General features: G+C 38.5%; 5 protein-coding genes across 11 annotated transcripts; 2 read left to right on the top strand and 3 right to left on the bottom strand.

Annotated features, from left to right (window-relative positions):
- On the bottom strand, positions 282–1,366 carry LOC104712348 (calmodulin-binding protein 25-like). The gene has a single exon (XM_010429237.1). The coding sequence runs from the start codon at positions 1,244–1,246 to the stop codon at positions 476–478; it is 771 nt and encodes a 256-aa protein (XP_010427539.1). The 5' UTR covers positions 1,247–1,366; the 3' UTR covers positions 282–475.
- LOC104712347 lies at positions 13,279–16,483 on the bottom strand. The gene is made up of 6 exons (XM_010429236.1): positions 16,358–16,483; positions 14,456–15,993; positions 14,302–14,377; positions 13,808–14,205; positions 13,619–13,717; positions 13,279–13,521 (listed from the first exon to the last, which is right to left on the bottom strand). The coding sequence occupies exons 2-6, from the start codon at positions 15,914–15,916 to the stop codon at positions 13,387–13,389; spliced, it is 2,169 nt and encodes a 722-aa protein (XP_010427538.1). The 5' UTR covers positions 15,917–15,993; positions 16,358–16,483; the 3' UTR covers positions 13,279–13,386.
- On the top strand, positions 16,745–20,017 carry LOC104712346 (UBP1-associated protein 2A-like). Of its 2 annotated transcripts, XR_755509.2 has the most exons (3): positions 16,745–18,358; positions 19,055–19,719; positions 19,812–20,017. XR_755509.2 is itself a non-coding variant. In XM_010429235.2 (2 exons), the coding sequence occupies exon 1, from the start codon at positions 16,873–16,875 to the stop codon at positions 18,328–18,330; it is 1,458 nt and encodes a 485-aa protein (XP_010427537.1). In that variant the 5' UTR covers positions 16,745–16,872; the 3' UTR covers positions 18,331–18,358; positions 18,570–19,003. The 2 variants fall into 2 exon arrangements, 1 of the variants encoding a protein (XP_010427537.1); XM_010429235.2 differs by lacking the exons at positions 19,055–19,719; positions 19,812–20,017 and adding an exon at positions 18,570–19,003.
- LOC104712342 (ABSCISIC ACID-INSENSITIVE 5-like protein 2) lies at positions 20,385–23,823 on the top strand. 6 transcript variants are annotated; one of them, XM_019229365.1, is made up of 5 exons: positions 20,386–21,005; positions 21,211–21,754; positions 22,300–22,458; positions 23,171–23,242; positions 23,567–23,823. In XM_019229365.1, the coding sequence occupies exons 1-5, from the start codon at positions 20,977–20,979 to the stop codon at positions 23,645–23,647; spliced, it is 885 nt and encodes a 294-aa protein (XP_019084910.1). In that variant the 5' UTR covers positions 20,386–20,976; the 3' UTR covers positions 23,648–23,823. The 6 variants fall into 6 exon arrangements, with proteins under 6 accessions (XP_010427525.1, XP_019084910.1, XP_019084909.1 ...); XM_010429223.2 differs by having other exon boundaries at positions 20,385–21,269; positions 21,815–22,458; positions 23,567–23,820; XM_019229364.1 differs by lacking the exon at positions 22,300–22,458 and adding an exon at positions 22,904–23,056 and having other exon boundaries at positions 20,386–21,760.
- On the bottom strand, positions 23,925–26,272 carry LOC104712343 (L-2-hydroxyglutarate dehydrogenase, mitochondrial-like). The gene is made up of 5 exons (XM_010429225.2): positions 25,374–26,272; positions 25,005–25,286; positions 24,469–24,884; positions 24,222–24,381; positions 23,925–24,120 (listed from the first exon to the last, which is right to left on the bottom strand). The coding sequence occupies exons 1-5, from the start codon at positions 25,659–25,661 to the stop codon at positions 24,007–24,009; spliced, it is 1,260 nt and encodes a 419-aa protein (XP_010427527.1). The 5' UTR covers positions 25,662–26,272; the 3' UTR covers positions 23,925–24,006.

Raw genomic sequence — 26,280 nt, 5'->3', positions numbered from 1 at the left:
AAAAGAAAGAAAAGAAGAAAAGGTCATATGGATTTGTATCAAGTAATGGAAACATTATTGTAGTGGGGATAACGTAAATGATTGTCTTATGTGGTGATATTGACAACATGTATGTTCATGGGACCATCAAAGATATTCCCCCTCTAAAGCTTTCTTCTGATGAGATGAAAAAAAAATCTAATCTTACATTCTTTACCTTTACGCGGCCTTTTATTTATCAGTGATTAATCATAATCACTGAGGCTGATAGAAGTGATACATAAATTGAATGACGAAATTAATGAAAATTAAAACAGAGTTTTTTTGATTAAACCATATGATTCCTCCAAAAGTATGAACAAAGAGACTCCCATAGCCACAAAAAGCTAAGGATGAAAAAACAAAGATCATTCATAGAGAAATACAAGAAAGTAAAAAAAGGATCTAATTAAGTAAAAAAGGATTACATCTACAAAAAAAAACAGTAAACTAAAAATTACATAACTGTCCATGATTCAAGAGTTGGAAAGCTCGGGTAACTATCTAATTCCACGGCGGAGCCACCACCGACGTTCCCCGGTGTCGCCGTCGTCGTCGCGGCACTTGACTGATGATGAAACGAACCGATCTGAGCTGAAACAGAGCCCAAATCAGTGGCGATGTTCTCTTGTTGATGGTTAGACAAAAACGACGACGTATCAAGCGTAGGAACAGCCGAAGAAGAACGATCAAAGCTCCCGCACGACGGTGGTAGTCTACTAGAGAGCCTATGCGGCTCGGGCTTCACAAGCGGAGCGAAAATGCCGTTAGGAGAACAACCACCGATGAACTTAGCTCCGGTGACTTGCTGAACCATCTGCCGGAAATTAGCCGCGTCCGCCGTTATAAAAGTAGTCTGAGATTTCTTAGACGAAACTCGAGCTCGGCGTTTCGTCTGTTTACCACCGGAAACTCCAGGACCACGTTTCCGTTTCCCTCCTCCAACACCACCAGCACCACCGCCGGGAAGTTCCGGATCTGAACCGAAGGAGACGTTGGAGAGAGTCTGAGGAGGAGAAAGATCGGAGACTACCACGGCGTTTGAGGAATCGAAGAAAGAAGAAGGAGAAAGAGGTGAGTCGGTTGAAGTAGAGATGGATCTGTGAAGAGCTTTAGCGATTATATCGCTATCGTGAGAGAAGGAATCAGAGATTAGCCATGAATCTATGTTGAAGCTTTGACGGAATGACCACGGCTCTACGCTCGCTAATCCCTCCGACGACGCCATGAATATTTCGGAATCGGAGATTTTTTTTTTTTTTTTTAAAGGAAGAAGAGAGCTCTCTCTGTTTTTTTTTAATACAGTAATTAATTAATATTTGAGAGATGAAGATGATAGTGAGAATAAAAATGCGATGATGAAATTGGAAGGAGAGATAAATATATAAATAGGACGGCGTAGAGAGAGAAACCGCGTGGAGAAGAGAGAGAGAGAGAGAGAGAAAGGTGAAGAAGACACGCGTCAGCAGTATTGTACGGAACTCTGACTCAGCATCTCTCTCTCTTTCTCTCTTCGTCTTACTAAAATTAATTAAGCAGCCCATTGTTCCACTCGGTCACTTACCCAGTAATAAGTACTTACTTAACTAAAGGATTATTATTTATGGCGTTCGCTAATCTCTTCTGAAGATAAACAATTCAAACTTGAAGAAGCATAATCAAAATTAACGAAAGGGAAAAGCTATAGAGGGTTACATAAAATGATAAATGCAAGTAGGCCCTATAGTGACCAATTATTAATAGCAGCTAGTAAAATATCTGGATATGTATGTATAAAGCTATATAATATATGTATTCAACAAAATTTAGATAATACTACTATATACTACTAGTAGTATTTTGTTTGGTCAATAAAAAATATTAATCACACTATTGATTATTGTCAAGCTTTCAAAATTTATGGCCAGTGAGAGAGAGAGAGGCATCGTATTTAATTTTTGTTTCCTTTTATATATTCTAGTGGGACAAATTATTAGTGATTTGTTTTTCTGTCTAAATCCATATACCACCAACCTAAACAATAAAACAAAACATATATACACAAATATCGTAAATTGCAAGGGAATTGTTCATTAAAAGAGAAAGGATATAGCTGATCTCATAAATCCTCCAACCATGGTTGACCAATTCTACAACTATATTAAATTAATTTTTTTAAGTCATTTTCTTGTGGATATATATATCCATATATATCAATATATTGTTTTGACCTATTTAATTTTCTTTATTTTCAATTAGGTGGACTAGTGACAATTTTGTAAAAACCAGTGAGTGGCAAATATTATTTAATCTTTTATTTTGTTGAAATATAAATTATAGCTGATGATGTTTTATTTTTATCAAATGAAAGTTTTTAGACAGTTTCACTTTTATCACTAGTCTAATTCTTTGAACCGGATTATTTATTTTGGATCATCAGAGGCACCATGTGAAAGTTTTATTAGCTTATAGATCCTTACTAATGAAAATAAGCTATAAGTTTCTTGTACACCTATATGTACCTAAATTGGATATAATTGTCCCTTTCTCAACTTGTAAGATCTAGAACATACAAGTCAATTAATTAACTCCAGTTAGTTGTTTGTAACTCAAAGTCTAAAAAACTACCAAGTGTTAAAAAAAAAAGCGACAGATATGGTTTTCACCATGTGTATATACCATGTTAATGATCAGCTGTAAGCCTGTAACGTGGGGAATGATCGGAAGTGAGTATGAATGAGGCTTTTTGCATGAAACATGCATGCATGAACTGATCTGAAATACTAATGATTATCTTATCTCTACCACGTCATCAATCTCCTCCTCCTCCTCCCCTGTAAAAACGCGTTTTTTCACGTATCCCAATGTCTCTTCCTCATCACTTCCCTTACACATTACACTGTCCCCTCCGACCCATTCTTCCTTTTTTTCTCCTCCTTTTCAAAATATCAAAATCTATTTCATTTGAATTGCACATGTCTTTGTTCTTTTTCTTTAAATATAAAAATAAATAATCCACCAAATGGTCTATACTTTTTTTTTTCTTTTATATTTCCAATTATCTTTACTGACTTTATATATGTATATATATATATATATATATTATATGTGTGATTCTACAAATATGTAGGTCTATAGTCTTCTAACTACAATAGACGGATTGGGTTTTGCTAAGTGTTGAGTTCACTAAAATAGAAGCCACTAACGAATAATTTAATTGTAACTAAATTAACTTTCTTTATTTTCGTAATGCAACTTAATTATATCATCTTGTTGTTTTCACCAATGTATATACAGTTTAGCATCAATATAAAAAGCATATAAGCATACCGTATTATTTCATAATATTTATTTATGTCAAATAAGAAAAAGCATTTGTCGTGATATTCAATAATATTGTCTCTTTCAACTTGTCTTATGCCTCTTTCAACGCAAGTTCCCAGTGTTATTAAGCGCGGAATCTTGGTCTTGCGATGTCAGAAAAGCAAATACTATTAGTATATCACTAGTAGTAATTTGCTTATTTGTTTACGGACATCAATCTAACTCACATTTATTCCACGTAAAAACGTAGTTAATTGAATCCTTAATCTTATTTTTACATCGATGAGTATATGATTTAAAAACGTATTTGTTATAACATTAGTACTAAAATTGAATAAATTCCTTTTTTTGTATAACTAATTTATAAACAGCTTTTTGATGTTGTTGTTGTTTACTATGTGAATATTTCAATCGCAATGAATAGGAGACATATCACATATGGTATCTTTATGCATGCGAGTACACATATGTGGCATTATCTAAAAAGGTACACAAATAATATGGTATAGTACTACTTGTAATTGACTAGTTGTTTGTCAATAATATCCACTAAATTATTGGAAGAGTCCTAATTAACTTACTTATTACGCCCACGAAAATTAATATTTTCACGAGGGAGTAATACATACATATATTATATAGTCATATATTATAAAATATTTGCGTGATTGATATATATATATATATATAGGATGAAGCTGATTGCGTGAAGAAATTAGTTAACTTGATTGGATTGGTAGATTAAGAATCTCATAAGAATACAAATGTGTGTAATACAGTAGTATATGGAGAGAGATATATGATATGGATTGGAAATTAAAATCAGAACAAATGAAAGAGTTTGATGATAATATAAAGCGAAGAAGATGGACCCCGTAAACAAAAAAAGAGATGGACCAATGGTTTACACAACTCTCTTCATTAGTCGTTTGATTTTAGTGATCAATTATTGGAGACATAAAAATTGGATGACGTCGGTATTGTTCCTTCATTCAACATGTTTGATTAATAATCATTAATGTTTACTACTATCGTTATATACAAAAATAAGTAACTTATTTGATAAAATACCATAAAACCATACTAAATTTTAGAAACGATTCTACTCATTTCGTTCTTTATTTTTCGAATACATTAGTTCTTGTTAACACAAAAAGGAATAGTTAATTTTAAAATAACTGTGTTTTGCATAATTGCATATGAAAATGAAATTAGAAAAAAAATTTGATTTATTCCCTTTACCAAATTTCTTTTTGATATATGAAAAGTAGATAATTATTTTTGTAAAACTTCTGAAAATAAGAGTCAGAAAACAATATATATAGTTTGGCTAGTCTTGGTATATATATTAGTTGTACAACACTAGTAATGAAAGTCCCGATCATTGACAAAATTAACAAATATGAGTTGCGAAACACATCAATATCATTAGAATTTGAGTTCTGAGTATAAATATGACCTTCCATTAATCAGGTTGATGTCATCAAGTAAGATAATAGTCCACTGTATATCAATCAGGTATTCGTATATATAATTTGGTAGCACTAGGGGTGGGCATTTTAACCGAACCAAACCAAACCAAACCGAACCGACCCAACCAAACTGAAACCGACCCAAACCAAACCCAATCCTACACTCAAACCATTTAGTTAAGTTTCTTCTCAACCCAAATGGTTCGGTTCGGTTCGGTTTAAACCCAAACCGAACTGATAATCCAATGTGTTTTTTATTAATTAAATAATTAATAATATACATAATTATTGTATAATGTATTCATAATCTTATTTTTTATAAATTTATTTATGTTAAATTAGATTTAATTATTTCTAAAACTTTGACCCTAGATTTTAAAGAGTAAAATTGTAAAGACTTATAAATGTTATGAAAGTAGAGTTTAGGGATAAAGCTCTTGTGTTTCTTATTGATAATTCCCAAGGATTACATGCATATATATAGTAGAGTACAAAGCTTAGGGTTAGACCGACTAAAGAGTTAATGGCCGAGTAAGGCTTCGGCCCGTGGGCCGAAGCTATATGGACTGAGTAAAGCCTATGGACCGAGACTCCATAGCTTAGTACATGGGCCGGTCTAGTGAGTCCACTAAGTGTTTCACAACACTCCCCCTTGGACGAACGACCGTACCAATGTTGGATGGGATCGTTGCAATGTGCTTAGGGGATGCTGCCTCATTAAAACCTTACCAGGAAAACCCATTGGGACAAAACCTTGGTGAAGGAAAAAGAGTACAGCACACATTGCTCCCCCTGTTCCAAACATCACTCCAAGTCCCTAAGTCTCCGCATTCCAATCTGGTGTGTGAGCTTCTTGAACGTTGTTGTCGGTAATGATTTGGTGAAGAGATCGGCTGAATTCTCACTTGACTGAACTTGCACAATAAGAACTTCTCCGGCCTTTTGTAGATCATGTGTATGGAAGAACTTTGGTAATATGTGCTTCGTCCGATCTCCCTTGATGTAACCTTCTTTGAGCTGTGCGATGCATGCTGTGTTATCTTCATAGATCACGGTTGCTTCTTTGCTGTCCTCCAATCCACTGTCCGTCCGTATATGCTGAGTCATGGACCGCAACCAAACACACTCACGGCTGGCCTCGTGCATTGCTAGTATCTCTGCGTGATTTGATGATGTTGCTACAAGTGTTTGCTTCATAGAACGCCAAGAGATTGCCGTACCACCGTGTGTAAACACATAGCCTGTTTGTGATTTCCCATTGTGTGGATCGGATAGATAACCTGCATCAGCAAAACCAACTAAACCATCTTTGTTATAGTTAGTGTAATATAGACCATAGTCTGTCGTACCCTGTAGGTATCGCAGAACATGTTTTATACCATTCCAGTGCCTTATGGTCGGACAAGAACTATATCTTGCTAGGAGGTTCACGGCAAAACTTATGTCCGGCCTAGTGTGGCTAGCCAAGAACATTAACGCTCCTATAGCACTGAGGTAAGGCACTTCAGGTCCGAGAAACTCTTCATCGGCCTTTCTAGGAGAAAATGGATCCTTATCCACTTGTGTACTTCTCACAACCATGGGGCTAGTCAATGGGTGAGCTTGCTCCATATTAAACCTCTTGAGTACCTTTTCTGTATATGCCTTTTGATGCACAAGGATACCATTGTTTCTGTACTCAAGTTGCAATCCCAAACAGAATCTTGTCTTACCTAGGTTTTTCATCTCAAATTCTCTTTTGAGATATTCTACAGTTTGGGCGATTTCTCCAGAGGTTCCAAGGATGTTCAAATCATCCACATAGACTGCTATTATCACAAATCCTTTGTTTGCAAACTTCTTAATAAATATACATAGACTGATTGGGTCGTTCCGATAGCCTTTCTTTGCCAAAAACTCGCTTAATCGGTTATACCACATTTGACCACTCTGTTTCAGTCCATAAAGCGATTTGTCTAGCCTTATGCAGTACTGTTCTCGAGAACCACTCTTATCTTTGAGTTCTATTCCCTCTGGTAATCTCATATAGATTTCATTATCCAGTGGACCATATAAGTAAGCAGTTACAACATCCATTAACCGCAAATCCAGTTTTTCTCTTACAGCCAGACTTATTAGATATCTAAAAGTCGTTGCATCCATCACAGGGGAGTATGTCTCCTCATAATCTATTCCTGGTCTTTGAGAGAATCCTTGTGCTACAAGCCGTGCTTTGTATCTCACGATTTCATTCTTCTCATTTCTCTTTCTTACAAAGACCCACTTATGTCCAACTGGTTTAATTTCATGTGTTATCCGTGTGATCGGACCAAACACCTTTCTCTTCTTCAAAGAGTTTAGCTCCACATCAATAGCTTCTTTCCATTTAAGCCAATCTTTGCTTTGAGTGCACTCTAATATAGATGTGGGCTCTAGATCCTCATTTAGTTCAAGTGCTACCTTGTATGCGAAAATATCATCGACGTCGATATCCTTACGGTTCCAAGTAATCCCAGACATGATATAATTGATCGATATCTCATCGTTATCAATATTCTCAGGACCTAGAGGTTCAGCGTCCTGAACCCCATCCAATACCTTATCATTTGCCGCGGCCATGTCTGTACTCTCGGTAATTCCCTTAGCCTCGGTCTGACATGCACCTCTTTTACTCTTCCGAGGATTCTTATCTTTGGAACCTAATGGTCTACCCCGTTTCAAACGTGGCGTAGACTCTGTAGCAACTTGATTATTGTGTTCCCTCTGAACATCAATACGTACTGGTGCATTACAAGCTGGTATGTACGATTTTGTCACTCTCTTTGGGTCAGCAAAGGAATCTGGCAATTGATTAGCTAGCTGCTGAAGATGTATAATCTTCTGAACCTCTGCATCACATGCTAGAGTTCGAGGATCTTGCCAATTTAAGGATGTTTGATTCCATGTCAATTCCTTTACCAGCTTGTTGGTCTCACCACCCACTACAGGGAATTCGGACTCAATAAATTGACAATCCGCGTATCTGGCCTTGAACAGGTCTCCTGTCAGTGGCTCGAGATACTTTATGATGGTGGGAGACTCATATCCAACATATATTCCCATCCTCCTCTGAGGTCCCATCTTAGTTCTCTGTGGTGGAGCAATCGGTACATAAACGGCACAACCGAATGTCTTGAGATGGGATATGTCTGGCTCATGACCCGTTAATAGTTGGGATGGTGAATACTTATGTTCACTAGATGGCCTGATGCGTATGAGCTCTGCTGCATGCAATACTGCGTGTCCCCAAGCCGACACAGGGAGCTTCGACCTCATTAACAATGGGCGAGCTATTATTTGTATTCGTTTAATGAAGGACTCAGCCAGTCCGTTTTGTGTATGGACATGTGCCACAGGATGTTCCACACTCACCCCCATGGACATACAATAATCATTAAACGCTTGGGATGTGAATTCACCAGCATTATCTAGACGTATAGTCTTAAGTGGAAAGTCTGGAAAGTGTGCTCTTAGCCTTATAATCTGAGCCAACATCTTTGCAAAGGCGAGATTTCTTGTGGATAACAAGCAAACATGCGACCATCTGGTTGATGCATCTATCATCACCATAAAATATCTAAACGACCCACTAGATGGGTGTATTGGTCCGCATATATCTCCCTGAATTCTTTCCAGAAAGTTTAAAGTCTCTCTTGTGACTTTTACTGGTGAAGGCCTTATAATAAGTTTCCCTTGTGCGCATGCTACACACGTGAGATGTTTAGGGATAACTTTCCTTTCACTTAGGTTGTGCCCATTCGAACTCTTAATTAGTTTACGCATCATGTTCGAACCCGGATGGCCTAGCCGGTCATGCCATAGAGTGAACTCTTCATTAAACATTCTATGCTTTGCCAAGTTAGCCTCTATCATATTTATCTTAGCATGGTATAAACCAGAGGCTAGAGCAGGTATAGTCTCTAGGACTTTCTTTTGTCCATTCACATTTTCTGTAATGTATAGGAACTCTCTAGTTCCTTCACCCTTGGTTTCCACATGATAACCATTTAATCTTATATCTTTAAAGCTCAACAAATTTCTCTTGGAGCTGGGTGAATATAAGGCATCACTTAATTCAATGTGTGTTCCCTTAGGCAACAACACGTGAGCCTGGCCGTAGCCCTCTATAAGGTTTGCTATACCCGCAATTGTACTAACATTGGCACTTTTCATGGTGAGGTTTATAAAATATCTTTTATCTCTTAAAATAGTGTGGTTGGAACCACTGTCCACCACTAGTTCACTCATATCCTCAGCCATTTCTATAAAACAACATTTGTGTTTTAACTCAATAAGGCAAATAATTTATAAAATAAAATAAATCCTTGAATTTAAACCAAATAAATTATCCAATACATAGAAATCAATCAAAGCATAAATTAAACCAAATTAAAACCGAAAATTCATTCATCCTCTTTGAAGAGGTCAGAAGTCTCAAGGAGGTCATCATTCTCATGATCGAAGTCTCCTTCATCATCGAGATGCACCAAGTTAGCTTCTGGGTTTTTCTTCAAACTTTCTTGATATGCATCAATAAGATGTTTGGGAGTTCTGCAGTTTCTCATCCAGTGGTTTGCCATACCATATCGGTGACAACCCGATTTTGACTTAGCTTGTGGCTTGGAGACACCACAGCCTCTACCACCGCGTCCGCGGCCTGCCTGGCCTCCTCGACCACCACGTCCTCTCCCACCACGGTCACGGCCGTAGTGTCTTTCTCTGTGGACGTAGTTGGTCTCTTTGGGCTCTTTGGGCTCCTTAGGCTCTGCAGGGTTTTTCTTTCCCAAATCCACTTTGTGTGCTTCTGGTAATGGGGCTGTACCAGGAGGTCTCATAGCACTATTCATCAGCAACAGCTCATTGTTCTGCTCAGCTAGCAGTAACACCTCATTTAGTGCCCCATACTCGGTATACTTTGTTTGCCGGTATTGTTGCTGAAGAACCATGTTATTAGGGCTAAAGGTAGACAAAGTCTTATCAATTAGCTCCTTCTCCGTAACCACCGTACCACACAGCCTAAGGACTGAGACAATCCTAAAAAGCTCAGAATTATATTCGTCCAGGGTTTTGAAATCCTGGATCCTTAGGTGTTTCCACTCATACTCGGCCTTTGGAAGGAGCACCGTCTTCTGGTGCCCATATCGCCGTTTAAGCGTTGTCCAAAGGTCGAGAGGGTCCTCAATAAATAGGTACTGGTTCTTGAGACTCTCAGCAATGTGGTGATGCATATGCTGGATACACTTGTTCTTATTCTTGTCCGAGGCCTTGTTACCCTCTTCGACACAATCGAACAAGTCCTTTGACTTCAAGTTGATCTTGGTGTTCATTGCCCATAGCAAGTAATTGTCACCAGAAGCATTCAAGATTGGATAGTCTAAGTTTTTAAGGTTTGCCATCTGCATACAACAGAAACAGACATCCGAATATTAGCATGCGATATTTGAGATCGAACCATGCACTCAATCAATAAGACATGCGATATTTGAGATCGAACCATGCCTTAGGCCATGCGATATTTTAGATCGAACCATGCCTTTCCATATTTGGTTTTAGGTTTAAATTCATGCATGCAAGACAACAAAAGCAAATAGTCTAAGCATGCAACAATTCTAGATAGGATTTCCTTTTCCTTAAGTTTCCTTTTTACTCTAGGATTCAATATCTTAATATTTGGATAATTGCTAAATTAATTTAGGAACTTATCCTAAATCTTTTGATTCCGAAAATATTTATTTTCATGCTTATGGAAATTTAACAAAATTTCTTCTCTATCGGATTCAACCCTAGAACATGATTCTAGTTCATGCGATTAATTTTCTAGCAACCTATCATGGTCCGATTTCAATTTATGATGCATGAAACAATCCAAGTTTAAATTCTCCTAGAACAGTTAGATCAAATCCTATCTCATGATCCTAACAATATCAATTCTAGGTTCTTATGCAACATGAACAATCAAGCAACTTTAAACAATTTAAATCAACCAAATTCGGATTTTAAGCTTGATGTAATATGGTGCAATTATCAATCAATCTAACAGCCCTAACAATCTGATTTTAAGTTTTAAGATTTAGGGAAATTTAAGGTTTGTTAGATTGTATACTTGGATGTTTTAGGGTTCCATAGTTTTAAGTTCAAGTTCGATCATAGGGTTTTGAGGAGGTTCGAACTTTTGTTTACCTTAACACCTTAGGGTTCTGACTGGATAGGATCTGGGAGCTAAAGACCTCAGATATCACGAACCATGAACCTTGAACAGCTTCCCACGAACTTGAGCTCCTTGCCGCGAACTCGATCTGCTTCCCACGAACTACTCCTTGCGCGCGAACTCACCCCCGAACCAAGTAACCGTGCAAACCTCGATAGGGTTTTGAGAAAACTTGATCTCGAGCTAAGGATGCTCGAGTATCAACAGAAAGAACTTCGAGATCAAGAGATCTTCGAAGAAGGAGAAAGAACTAGAGGCGGTTTTAGGGTGTTTAGGGAAGAAGGATCGGCGGCTGCCTATTAGGGTTTTAGGGTTAGAGACTCGTGCTGATAACGTGTTATGAAAGTAGAGTTTAGGGATAAAGCTCTTGTGTTTCTTATTGATAATTCCCAAGGATTACATGCATATATATAGTAGAGTACAAAGCTTAGGGTTAGACCGACTAAAGAGTTAATGGCCGAGTAAGGCTTCGGCCCGTAGGCCGAAGCTATATGGACTGAGTAAAGCCTATGGACCGAGACTCCATAGCTTAGTACATGGGCCGGTCTAGTGAGTCCACTAAGTGTTTCACAACAATAAATGATTTTACAAGAAATTATACTTTTTTATCTTCTTACATTGTGTAGTTTGTTTCATTTTTATTTTTTCCTAATTACTAAACATTTAATATTTATATAGTTATCATTTTTAGGTAAAATTTTCATGGATTCTTTGAATTATTCAACTTACAGAGGACAATGACTTTTGTTTTGTTACATTAATTGATTTTTAAACCGAATAAAATCAAACTGAATTAAAGCCAAACTGAACCAAACCAAACCGAATATAAACTGACCCAAACCCAAACCAAACCAAACTAACAATGGTTGAGTATGGTTAGAGTTTTATGAAAACCGAATTAACCAAACCGAACCCGAACTTAAACCGAAATGCCCACCCCTAGATAGCACTATATATGCTATATGGTGAGACGATTCACGTGCGTTCAAAGAGGTCTAACACTTCTGACTTTAAAAAAAGTTATACCACGGCCGTTCTTCATATATTTTGCTTGTAGTGAAATTTTTTATATAATATGTACAGTATATCTTCCTAATCTAGATTTTATTAAAATTGCAATCTAAAAAGGATTTTTATTCTGAAAACAAATTAAAATTAGAGTAGTATAATAATTATAGTACTAATTAGTGTATTGGATAATAATATATAAATATCTTTAAAAAGAAAAAGTAAAAGGAGAAAGTCTTTCGGATCAGTCAGTCATTAGAAAAATGTAGCATTGATCTATAAAAGATCGGAGGATCCTGACAAAAAAATAAAAAAAAAAAACGAATCTAAAATGGGAGGAACAAAGTCAATAGACGCCAGCGATGTCGTCATCTTCTAAACCGATGTAATGATGACACTATCATGACGATTCCGCGTTATTATTATTTTTTTGTCTCATAAATTGAACAAAAATCCACCACTAATATATTATTATTACTATTAAGCCTATTAACGGAGTATTATTAGTATAATAATGTGATTAAAAATAAAAAAAAAAAGTGAAAAAAAAAAGAAGAGAGGGGGGCACGTGAGAATGTTGACTTGAAGAAGCGGTCGTGTGTGTGTCAAAAAACTCAAATGCATTGCGCCCAAAGTTTCTTCCTCATTCCCATTTCCAAGAAACTCCTCCACTCTTGTCCCCCAAGTTTCTTCATTCTCTAAGTTTAAAAAGATTCCATTCTTCGTTCTTTATTTTTTTTTGGTTTCCTCACTTTCCTGTCAATCTATTTGGCTTCTCTAGTCTCTCTCTCTATAATGAAGTAAACTGTAAATAAATATATATTTTTTCTTCATAAAAAGATGATAATAGGATCAATTGATTTAAGAATGGGCCTAACAAAATTGGGCCTTATCAAGATTAGTTAACTTAAAATTGGAAAGGAGACTTGGAAACAAGCATAAATCAAATGCCTTTGACACAAACCATCTGAAATCCCTTGGAGACGAACAACAACACCCCATAGCCCAAGTACTTTTCTTCATCTTCATCTTTTTCACGTCCTCCTTTTCTTCAACATCTTTGTTCAATCTTCAACTTTCTTCACAGTGTTTTGTTTTGGCTTCAACAACCTTATTCGCCATCTCCATATTTAGATATGTTATTGTCCACTCGTTCACATAGTTAGTTATTTCTGTTAATCATCAGACCAATCTTGACAAGCTTGGTTAAAGCTGTTGCAATAAACGTTGTTATGCGAAAACTAAGTAAAGTCATCTTTATTTTTGGACTAAACTCTTTATATCTCGTCAAACCTCAAGACAATGTAATGTACAAATGGTGTGAAGAGTTTTACATTACACTAATTTTACAGACTTTGTTTATGATTCTGATTCCAAATCAATCTCAAAAACCTTGACTTGGCAAAGATCTCCTCCTGCATCATCTGCAAATCTAATCTTCTTTTTCTTCTCAACAATGTTTTCAGTAGCTGGAGATTCTTCTTTGACCATACCCTGTGAAAGAAGGGAATGGAGAATACTTAAGAGATTGAATGAAGACAAAATTATCTTGGTCGTGTTTATGAATGTTAATTAAGAGTGTTAAACATACCATGAGTTTGCAAAACCGATTACAGTCACGCTCTATCATCGACATCCATTTCTTGCAACCCTCTTCAGTTTTTTCTGCATTTCCAATCAAAGTTCTCACCTGGAAAGAGAAAGCCAAGATTGAAGTTTAAAAATTCCGTATTCAGTCACTGAAAACCAAATTTCATTTGCTTATAATAGACAAAAGTACCTCATCTAAGTTACAGTCAGAAATGTTGGAGGGGTTGCTTTCACCTAGCAGACATCTCTTTGTAACTTTTCTCATCGATTTCAACTCTTTTGTGAGCCTAGCCGCAACACATTGGAAATCACGCATTTGCCCTTGCGAGAAGGCAATAGCTTTCTGTGAGCATTTTTGTATAGAAGTGCATCCAGTGCTAAAAGGCTGTGCTTTTGCTGCTTGAGCAACTCGACGTGGAAACTTCTGTGTGGTTTTTTGATACTTCGTTTGCCGAGTATTATTATTTGCTTTTTGAATGGCCTGCTTTGAGCTTGGAATGATTTCCACTCTGTCGATGTTATCAAGCCCTTGAGCCTTAAGGATCCTATGCGAGTTTTGGCTACTGAAGTAGAGTTTCCCTCTGGATTCTGGATTATAGTTTGTAACATGGATGAGAATCTGAAGTGTTACAATGCAAAAAAAAAGCATAGAAAAGACCTCAATTTCTTTCTTCATTGACTTACTTTTACTCCTTTTCTCAGGTGAATCGGGGTGCTCCATTGCCTTGCGAAGTTTTGCTTGAGAGGTGGGAGATAAAGCCTGAAAACCAAAATGTATCTAATGAGTAACTGCACTAAGATTAGAATGTGGTTTGAGTAAATTATGCAGAGGACAAACCTTTCTCCCTGAGAGTAGTTTTTCTGGTTGGTGGTGTGGCTGTTGCTGCTGGATGCTATCAGTCTCTGCAACTTTTTGAACCTCGTCAGGCTCCTTATAGAGTGGTGATAGTTTGTAGTCTCCGGCTTCATCTTGATGCTTGGAGTATAAAGATTGTTGTGATCTTTCTGGCAAATATTCTTCTTCTATTGCAATTGTGCTGTCATCAGGAACTAGTTGCAAATTCTCCAATGAATTACAACAGTTGGTCAGCTGGAGAATATCAGTTGCTTCAGGTAAATCATCCTTACTAATGTCTTCGGTTTCCCACTCAATCTCGGTATTTTCTACACCAAAATTGATGATGGGGGAACCAGGGTAATCAATAGCAAGTATTTCTGGAGCTTTTATCTTCACAATCTCCAAACCAGTTACGCTCATGTCTACGTTAGGCTTTAAATAATTGTTCTCCTCATCCTCTTCAACTTCTTCGCACCCCGAGCTTGCGTAGGAAGAAATGAGGCTTTGGACACAACCAATGTTCTCAGATTCTGAATCTTGTGCAACATCCAGTTCCATCTCCTCTTCAGACACACTACTGTACAAAACAATTTGCTTATCCTCAATAGCAATATAATCAGCAAGACAGCATTGCGCTTTCCTAGCATCGTTAAACTCTTCTGATGCATCTTCAAAAGCTTCCTCCACCGGCTTTGTAGTTACAGGATCTTCAATGGCTACCATTCCGGATACATTCGCCTCTGCACTGCAACATGGAACCAGCCTCATGTCCCTGGACGAATCGAGCATTATCTCTTCCACCAACACCGTATTTGAACAAGATTCTGTCTCTTTGCTACAATCTAGCAAAGGATCTGCAGGATTCAAATCCATGGCTTCAGAAACTGAATAGCTATCATCCCAAGCTTCAGACTTCACATGAAAGAATACAGGCAAATCAACAACTTTTTCCACAGACGGAGAGGAAGTCGTAGAAACGCACTTTGCTTTACGCTCCTGTTTTCTCTTTCTTTTCTTGGAGAATTTCGTATCCCAACTGCTAAGAGGCTCCTCAATATCACACCCTTCATCTCGAGTCAAGTACTCTTTTTTAACTTCAACGTTTGACGCTGTCTCAACATCTCTCCGGTTTCGAAGTTTCCTTTTCTTTGCTTTGCATTGTTTCCGAATCTTCTCCAGTGTTATCATGCTAAAATCTTCAGAATCAGCTTTCGTATTCACATCAGCACCAAACAAACCTTGTGTAATGTCAGAAATATTCTCCAAATCCCTGACTACTGTTGGAACTAACTCATCAACTTTACTGTTTTCCAGATTGTATATATCAACCAACTGTCTAAACTTGAGCTTTGTCTTCCTGTTTCCATCCGTATTCATCACTATTTTGATGGTTCCGTCTTTAATAGCTCGGATATAATGCAATTGGGAGTTCAACTGGGTTCGATTTCTTAACTCCACCATTATCCGCAACTAACAGATGAATACACTACCCTAACAACTGATTAAATTAAGCTCTAAACCTCCGGTAATCTAAACTCCTGAATTGGAACAATCAAAACGAAATCTTCAGTAAAGGATACTGCTAACAACAATAACCAGAGTAGCAACTACAAAACACAAAAGTGGTCAAAACCAAAATCATTAAACAACAGTGTTCTTTTTTTTTGTTTGTTTGTTACACAGTTTATTCAATGTAACAACAAATCGAAACCAAAATTAATTTTCATGGGCACGCGCAAAAAAAGAAAACCCTAATTCGCTAAATCAAAATCTCGTAGCTACATCAATCAAATGCGAGAATGGGAAAGAGCAGATCTGGGTAAAGTATGAAACATTGAATCTAGACAGATACAAAGATGAATTGAATCTAGAGACAGCGAAATATGAACATTTTGAATTTACCTTTAAACCTTAATCGACGCTTAATCAGATTTTGAGAAGGAAGAATATGAAAGACGAATCCTGGGCTTGAAAATTGTAAATCTAGGGTTTATTAAAGATATATAAAGGAAAATTAAAAAAATAGACGAAGAGGAAGACAGATGTAAGAATAAAGGACTGACTTGATTGACTACTTTAAGAGGAGCGTTCACTTCTCGCGGGAAACACATGGCGGGACGTTTTTTTCTTTTTAACTTTTTCGTAAATGGGTCTTTTCGAATCTAAAGCCCAATAATCATTAATGGGCCTTTAAGGGGTATATGTGTAAATGAACTGAAGCTAAGAAAGAACTTGAGGTTAATATACGTCAACACCACATAGCGGCGTATTTTAGATAAGGGGGGGGGGGGAATAAGAATAATATCAGCTTTTTGGAGAAGAAACCAAAGCTAACCGAAACAAAAAAAAAAAAAATTCGAAACCCTAAAACTTCAATTAGACTTGGTGAGAGAGGGAGCTTTTAAAAGGCCTTGCTAATGTCCGGCATGACAAAGAAGAGAAAGCTTGAAGATGAATCTAGCGATGCAGCTGAACCGTCTCAGAAGCTGAAGCAGACGACGGAGGAGGTGGGTGAGGAGCAGCAGCTTGTAATTAAAAAGGAAGATAAGCAAGCTGAGGTCGAAGAAGTTGAATACGAGGAAGTAGAAGAAGAGCACGAAGAAGAAGTTGAAGATGATGATGATGATGATGACGAAGACGATGAGGATGGGGATAAGAATAATAATCAGATGGAGGTAGCGGCGACGACGTCTGGATCTGGGAATCAAAATGATGATAACGACGATGAGCCGATTCAAGATCTGTTGGAACCATTTTCGAAAGAACAGCTTTTGAGTCTTCTTAAAGAAGCGGCGGATAAGCATGTTGGTGTAGCGAATCGAATCAGGGAAGTAGCTGATGAGGATCCTGTTCATCGTAAGATCTTTGTTCACGGTCTTGGTTGGGATACCAAAACTGAGACGCTTATCGAAGCTTTTAAGCAGTACGGTGAGATTGAAGACTGCAAGGCTGTTTTCGATAAGGTCTCTGGCAAATCTAAAGGTTATGGCTTTATCCTTTACAAGTCTCGTTCAGGTGCTCGCAACGCACTTAAACAGCCTCAGAAGAAGATTGGTAGTCGTATGACGGCTTGTCAGTTGGCTTCTAAAGGACCTGTCTTTGGTGGAGCTCCTATTGCTGCTGCTGTCTCAGCGCCTGCTCAGCATTCGAACACCGAGCACACGCAGAAGAAGATTTATGTTAGTAATGTTGGAGCTGAGCTTGATCCACATAAACTGCTTGCGTTTTTCTCAAAGTTTGGTGATATTGAAGAAGGTCCTTTGGGTCTTGATAAGTTTACTGGGAGACCTAAAGGTTTCTGCCTCTTTGTTTACAAGTCAGCTGAGAGCGCCAAGAGGGCTTTGGAGGAGCCACACAAGACTTTTGAAGGCAGTGTCTTGCATTGCCAGAAAGCAATCGATGGTCCCAAACCGGGAAAGCAGCAGCAGCAGCAGCATCACCATAATCCACACAGCCACAACAATCCTCGGTACCAAAGAAACGATAACAATGGTTACGGTACACCTGGAGGTCATGGACATCTTATGGCTAGTAACCAAGCTGCAATGGGTGGTCCAGCAGCACAGATGCTAAACCCGGCCATTGGACAGGCCTTGACAGCAAACTTGACAGCTTTGCTGGCATCACAGGCTTATAATCCGGCAATTGGACAGGCTTTTTTGGGGTCCTTGGGGGCAGCTACAGGCGTTAACCCAGTAAATGGAGCTATGCCAACTGGTTATGCTACTCAAGCTATGGCACCAGGGACAATTCCTGGGTACGGTACACCTACTGGTTTGCAAGGTGGCTATCAGACTCCGCAACCTGGTCAAGGCGGTACAGGCAGAGGGCAGCATAGTGTCGGGCCATACGGTGGTCCTTACATGGGCCACTAGATGTATGATGTATCATGTATTCACTCAGGTAGATCAATGAATTTTCCCCTCTTTGTTTGTTTTGTTGTCTTTCTTCAGTATATATAATTGATCTGCAACTGACTTACTAATGTCTAAAGACAAGAACTTTTTTGTGTCCTGACCCCCCACATGGTTTTGGTTTCATCGGAGTTTTTGGGGATTTTTCAGTAGTTGTTATAGCTTCTTGCTTCTCTTATTTACTTAAACTCATTGTGCAGATATCAGAAATCAGTGTTTTAAAATTGGCCTGGTGATTCTTCTGAAGTTTATAAGGAGCTGATGCAAATGAAGTCTTTATGAAACGTTACTCTTTACTTTACTTTGGTCGCTCTTAAGGCCAGACTCATAAAAACCTTTTAAGGAGTTTTAGTTTTCGTCTACTTGTTTTTTTACCCCAACTCTCTTTATGATATTCCTTAAAAAAAAACATTGTACTTTATGTCTCTACTTTTCAGTTTTCTGAACTAGAACTTTCATTTGTAAAACTAAAACCGCAACTACGCACGGTTCTTGCTTATCTTGCTTATCGAATTCTAGTATTTCCAAAATAGTTTTTTTCCATCTCTCTGTTTCATGATTTTATGGTTTTCTTTTCTGCCTGTAGTATGTATTGCATATTTTGTAATATGTTTTAAGTGATCTTGATTTGCTTTCTGTATCACTCTGATTTTTATGTTTGTTCAATCCTTTATTTCTTCTGCAGGTAGTGTGACTGCCGGTTGAACAGCCAGCTTATATATCTCACAATGTTTTATATCAAAACATAGTCTAATCTCAATTCATATGGTTTCTAAAATGACTCAAAACTTGTGGGTAGTTAAAACCCAGCAAGAGCTTTCACTGGAGTTTTTTGTTTTTCAATGTCAACTTTAAAAAGTTTTTACAGTGACATTTTCAAGTTAGCTCTTTGTTTCCAAACTTATTGGCCATTGAATTACCAAGTTGTAGACTACTTGAAACAGTCAAACTTGGCAGGAAGTGGTGCAATCTTCTGAAAGTCACAGCTGAGGAATGATCTGTGTGATAGGCAATTACACAATACTTGAAAAGTGGAAGCTTTCGAGTCGACGACAACAGGTGAAGTTGTTGGTTTTCTGCAGTTGAGTCTTTTTGCAACCCGCATCTGTTAAAGGGTAAGTTCAAAAGTCTTAAAAGAGTATCTTCTATGGCTATCCACAACGTGTTTTGGTAAGTAATCAAGTGTTAAAAGTATATCCCTCAGCACGACTCTCTTGCCTATATATGTTCCTGCTTAATTGTCCGACCCCTCTTTGGAGTGTTAAAAGTTGGTTTTGGTCTAGAAAGTATGTGTATCTTCAGGTCCTTGTGCACAAGCTTCAGGGTTAAACAGATAAGTCACATGACAAGGTGATTGATTATATTTCCTTGATATATTAGAGGCGTGAATGCATAAAGTTTGTTGGTGATCCTCACTTTGAGTTTTTCGTGGAGAACTGCAGTTCCAAAGATTTAGTTATGATGAAGCAGAAAAGGAGATGCTGAAGTGGAAGTGGGAAGTAAGTAGTAGAGTTTGTGTTTTTTTTTTTTTATCTCATGTCACAATCTCTCAATTGTTATGTCAAGTTTCTTAGAAACCCAAACTGAGATTGGGAAATAAAAAGTATAAATAGAGATTTCGATTTTGCAGAACTTATGGTTTAATGTACAATGATCTCTATTACCGTTTAAATCAAAAGGCAAAAGCTATAGTGTGATGAGGATTCGTATTCGTATTCAGAGCGTTATTAATCAGAGAATCCCGAGAACGTAAACATTTAATGTAACCATTACAAAAAAGTTTGATAACCAATCTACTCCCAAGATTGGACATTTTGGTCATACATATTTTTAGATTACGGAAAGACTTACCAAAACCTTGCAACCAACGTATCGATATGCACATAGAAAGCTAATTTGATTGAAGCAGGCAGGGTCTTGGAGCACATGTAGTGTTTATTCCCATGGAATAAACTCGATATCTACCTTCATTAAAGTAATCACTAATCACAATTATTAAACAAACAAATCTCTCTCTTTGGTATTTTTGATCGAAAGTTTCTAGAGACCATTTTTGGGGGAGAGGATGGGCATTGGCCACAGTATCTGAGTGTCACTTTCTCAATCAAAAGGTTTTCTCTCTCTTCTTCTTTTTTCTTTCCTCTCCTGCGCGAAACAAAACGAGAAATTAAGAGAGAGAGAGAGAGAGAAACACACAGACACAGAGTTTAGGTTTTGCAATATGTAAATCTCTCTCTCTCTGCACTTATATCATAGTTTCGTTTCTCTTTCAAGACATAAACACCCAAACTTTGCCTTGTTCTAGATCTGGTCTTTATTTATAAAGCTCCACTTTTTCTCAAAGTTTGATGCTTTTTTTTTTTTTTCTCTTCTTGCTAAGTTTTTGATTTCTCCGTCTTCGAAAAAAATCTCTTCTCTCGCAAAAGCGTTTTGATTCTTCCTTTGTGTTGAGATTTCCATGTCTAGTATCTGCATTTGATTGCCTTCGATGCTGCATGCAATTCCCAAGACTCTTTCAGATTGCTACACCGCTGTGAATTCGTCTTCTTCTCGGCCATTTCTTTCCGATTTGATATCTGGGTTTTGTTGTATTCGTCTCTCTGCTGCATGTTTGGCCACTCGACCTTAGAAAAAAGGTTACTTTCGCCTCCGATTTGATGAATTCTTCGTGGTCTACAACATTTCTGGGTTGTTGAGATTAGGGTTTCTGATTTTGTGGGCTCAGAATTGTGTTTTTTTTAATCTCAATCTGTCTTGTTTTTTTCTTTAATATTCCACTACATAACTTATGGATTCTCAAAGGGGTATTGTTGAAGAAGCTAAATCTCAGTCCTTGAATAGGCAAGGCTCTCTCTACAGCTTAACACTTGATGAGGTTCAAAACCACTTGGGGAGTTCTGGTAAAGCATTGGGAAGTATGAATCTGGATGAGTTACTTAAGAGTGTCTGTTCTGTTGAAGCGAATCAGCCATCGTCCATAGCTTTGAATGGAGCTGCAGCAGCTCAGGAGGGTCTTTCTCGCCAGGGGAGTTTGACTTTACCACGGGATCTTAGCAAAAAGACTGTTGATGAGGTCTGGAAAGACATTCAACAGAACAAGAATGGAGGAGGTAATGCTCATGAGAGGAGAGATAAGCAGCCTACGCTTGGTGAAATGACGCTTGAAGACTTGTTGTTGAAAGCAGGAGTGGTCACTGAGACGATCCCTGGTTCGAACCATGATGGTCCTGGTGTTCCTGTTGGTGGTGGTGGTAGTGCTGGTTCAGGTGCTGGTTTAGGGCAAAACATTCCTCAAGTTGGCCCATGGGTTCAATATCATCAGCTCCCATCAATGCCACAGCCTCAAACGTTTATGCCTTATCCGGTTTCAGATATGCAAGCGATGGTGTCTNCTCTCTCTACAGCTTAACACTTGATGAGGTTCAAAACCACTTGGGGAGTTCTGGTAAAGCATTGGGAAGTATGAATCTGGATGAGTTACTTAAGAGTGTCTGTTCTGTTGAAGCGAATCAGCCATCGTCCATAGCTTTGAATGGAGCTGCAGCAGCTCAGGAGGGTCTTTCTCGCCAGGGGAGTTTGACTTTACCACGGGATCTTAGCAAAAAGACTGTTGATGAGGTCTGGAAAGACATTCAACAGAACAAGAATGGAGGAGGTAATGCTCATGAGAGGAGAGATAAGCAGCCTACGCTTGGTGAAATGACGCTTGAAGACTTGTTGTTGAAAGCAGGAGTGGTCACTGAGACGATCCCTGGTTCGAACCATGATGGTCCTGGTGTTCCTGTTGGTGGTGGTGGTAGTGCTGGTTCAGGTGCTGGTTTAGGGCAAAACATTCCTCAAGTTGGCCCATGGGTTCAATATCATCAGCTCCCATCAATGCCACAGCCTCAAACGTTTATGCCTTATCCGGTTTCAGATATGCAAGCAATGGTGTCTCAGTCTTCTTTGATGGGTGGTTTGTCAGATACACAAACTCCAGGAAGGAAGAGGGTAGCTTCAGGAGAAGTTGTAGAGAAGACTGTAGAGAGGAGGCAGAAGAGAATGATAAAGAACAGAGAGTCTGCTGCTCGTTCCCGAGCTAGAAAGCAGGTGAGGAACAACTTCTGTAATTACCAAGTTATTGTTGTTGTTGTTATTAGTCTTGTCAAGTCATGCTCACTTTCTTTTGCTCTTTGTGTTCCATNCACGGGATCTTAGCAAAAAGACTGTTGATGAGGTCTGGAAAGACATTCAACAGAACAAGAATGGAGGAGGTAATGCTCATGAGAGGAGAGATAAGCAGCCTACGCTTGGTGAAATGACGCTTGAAGACTTGTTGTTGAAAGCAGGAGTGGTCACTGAGACGATCCCTGGTTCGAACCATGATGGTCCTGGTGTTCCTGTTGGTGGTGGTGGTAGTGCTGGTTCAGGTGCTGGTTTAGGGCAAAACATTCCTCAAGTTGGCCCATGGGTTCAATATCATCAGCTCCCATCAATGCCACAGCCTCAAACGTTTATGCCTTATCCGGTTTCAGATATGCAAGCAATGGTGTCTCAGTCTTCTTTGATGGGTGGTTTGTCAGATACACAAACTCCAGGAAGGAAGAGGGTAGCTTCAGGAGAAGTTGTAGAGAAGACTGTAGAGAGGAGGCAGAAGAGAATGATAAAGAACAGAGAGTCTGCTGCTCGTTCCCGAGCTAGAAAGCAGGTGAGGAACAACTTCTGTAATTACCAAGTTATTGTTGTTGTTGTTATTAGTCTTGTCAAGTCATGCTCACTTTCTTTTGCTCTTTGTGTTCCATCGTTGGATATTGATGAACAGGCTTACACTCATGAGCTAGAGATCAAAGTTTCACGGTTAGAAGAAGAAAACGAAAGACTCAGGAAGCAAAAGGTAATGCATTGGATGGTTATCTCCGTTTTATTGATCAAGTTTGTGATCATTAATTAGTTCTGGATATTAGAGGCAATGATAGATGACAGAAGATGTAATAAAGTATAGAATAGTGCACACGCATAGGTTAAGTCTTTGTTGTTTCATTGCTTCTTATAAGAATTGTTTGGCTTATTAGGAAGAACATATAATATAAGAGACAGAGTCAGTCTTCTTTTTCTAGGAACAAAGTTGGATTTGCCGGTTTGTTTTCGCCTTGAACTTCATGTTCGGTTTTGTCTGTGTCTATATGTGGCCATAGCTTATCTTTACATTTCTGTGCAGGAGGTGGAGAGGATCCTGCCAAGTGCACCACCGCCTGATCCCAAGCGGCAGCTCCGACGAACAAGCTCAGCTCCTTTCTGATCTCAAAACTCTTTTCTTTTTGTCTTGTGTCGGTTCCCTTATAAAAAAAAAAGAGAGGAAAACAGCTTTGTTTCTTTGTACATTCCGTAGACTTTCTTGACTTGGAGCAATTCTGTTAACTTTCTTTGAAACATTGTCTCGAGTTATTTTAGTAGCAGCAGCGATCATTTTCATGAGTGTGGTTCAAAATTCTGAGGTAGAACAGAAGAAAAACTTGAGTTTGCAACATTTGAATACAAAACGTAAAGAGTTATAGACTAAGTCTGTAAATGAATCATCTTCCTATGGAAAACTGTATAAATAAGCCTTCTTCTTGTCGGGCAGCAGTTATGTTCACATATGTGAAGACTATCTCAAATTCATCTCAAGAACTTGTTTGCTATATGTTCTGCAATAGCCAAGCTTGAAGTTAAACCAGGTGATTCGATGCCAAAGAGATTAACAAGACCAGGAACTCCATGAGTCTCCTCTCCCTGCATTGAGAACAAAGAAGAAACTTAAGATAACAAACCTCAAGAAACCATAGAAACTAATGTTTGTGTGATGTGTCTGATGCTTCTTAACAAAAGATTACCTGTATAACAAAATCTGTGGGAGGCTGTTTAGGTCCAGAAAGCTTAGGACGGATGCCTGAATAACCAGGTTCCAATGACCCATCTTTGAGATCCGGATAATACATTCTGATCTCAGGGTAGAATTTCTCTGCTCGGTTTGTCTTTACACGATAATCAAATCTGTAAACAACATGAAGATCATGAGTTTATTCAACATGGAGAAGCTAGTAAGGAAGGAAAATTTCAGGAATAGATGCAAGTATTTACTTGTTGAGAAAGCTTGATTGATCGTCTGTGCATTCAATCCATTCTACATCAGGTCCAAACTTGACAAGTCCATTTAAATCTAAAGTGACATGGACACCGAGACCTCCTTCCTCAGGTATAGGATACACAAGTTTACTGAAAGGCGGAGACTTGGTGCCCGATAGTGTAAAGTAGCATCCACGAGCATAGTGAGACGAAGGAACAAACCGATGATCCAAGCCCTGGAATCTCTTTGCTAGAGCTTGAGCACCTAATCCCGCAGAATTAACAACGAGATTAGGGATCAGCTCAAGCTGTGCTTCCGCCTCACACAGTCCAGTTTCAGCAACAAACAAATGCATCTTCTTTTCTTCAACACGACCGTTCAAAACCACCGTGTTGTAGGAAAAAGTTGCGTGATTGTTCTCTGCTTCTCCCTGTAGTTAGAGTCTCAGGTTGTGGTTATCCCTGTAAACCATGAAATCAAAACTCTTTTCCTAATAAAGACAGAACAACGAAGATCCTATAAGGAGCTGAGAGAAGTTTGTTTTCTGTACCACTAGAGATAGCATGAAGGAATGTGTATCAAGAACCCCAGACTCAGGAGATAGCAATGCTCTAACACAACGAAGCTGTGGCTCCATTCTCATTGCATCAAAACCTTCCAACATCCTTAGACCCGAGACTCCATTCAGAGTTCCAAGATGCATCAATAGATCCAACTTTGGTATCTCAGATGATCCCGTAGCAACGATAAGCTTACCAATCTTGTTATGAGGGATTTCATATTCTGAGCAGTACCTATACAACAGTTCTCTCCCTCTTACACAAAACTTGGCCTGATAGAAAAATCCAACAAAGTTCACTTATGTAACATACCAAAACTAATAAGGATTGATTCGATTCTTAAAAGAGAAAGGTTATACCTTTAGAGAGTTTGGTGGATAATAGATTCCGGCGTGGACGACCTCGCTGTTCCGGGAACTCGTGACGGTGCCAAACGATGAGGCGGCGTCGAGGATCAGCACTTCTCTGCCGCGGAGACTGAGCTCACGCGCAACCGCAAGACCCACGACTCCAGCACCGATCACGACGGCGTCAACTCTCTCTTTAGCTACCGTTTCAGCTACACCGCTTACTCCTCTTACGAATCTCCAGGTTGGTGTTGAAAGTCTCATCCATTTCCTCCTACCCAGATACGCAAGCATCTTCATTTCGATTTAGATTTGAAGTAAACCTTTAGTCTCCCAGCTCAGCTCAGCACCACATAAATAGAAATGGTATTACAGGCTTTGCAATTTTGTGTTTGGCATCCCCTCTCAAGCTGTACCATTTTTATTTGTTTGAAATTCTAAATAGAGCAGCAGAGTCAAGTTCTAATACGACGCCGTTTCAGGTCCTATGTGCTTCTTCTTCTTTGAGTTCTTCCTCTTCTTATATACTTTCTCCTTCACCCAACAGCTGGTTCCTTTTTATTTTTGTCAACTACTGCTTTTTTTTTTTCTTAAAATTGGTTTGATTCTTGTTCTTATATCAGTATCAGTTCGAAAGGATTGATTTTTTGGGCTTGATTTAGAGTAATGGGCGTGACGGAACTTGGAAATTTGGGGGAAATTAGGTTTTTCTTGAATTGTCTACAAGGTATTTGTGAAAATGTCTGATTGAATTATAAAACACCTTTCCAAATGCTGAGTGATCTGTGTGGTTCTTGAATCCAGTTTTTTGTTTCTTGTTTCTCCGTCTATTAGTTTTGACCTTACTCTCTTTGTTTATCAGCTTGTAGTTGAAGCTAATCACATTGGTTTTCTCAAGAGAAAGTTTTTTATGTAATGG

The sequence above is a fragment of the Camelina sativa genome, chromosome 9, assembly GCF_000633955.1.
Source record: "Camelina sativa cultivar DH55 chromosome 9, Cs, whole genome shotgun sequence".
Lineage (NCBI taxonomy): Eukaryota > Viridiplantae > Streptophyta > Magnoliopsida > Brassicales > Brassicaceae > Camelina > Camelina sativa.
This window is presented reverse-complemented; position numbering and strand designations above follow the sequence as displayed.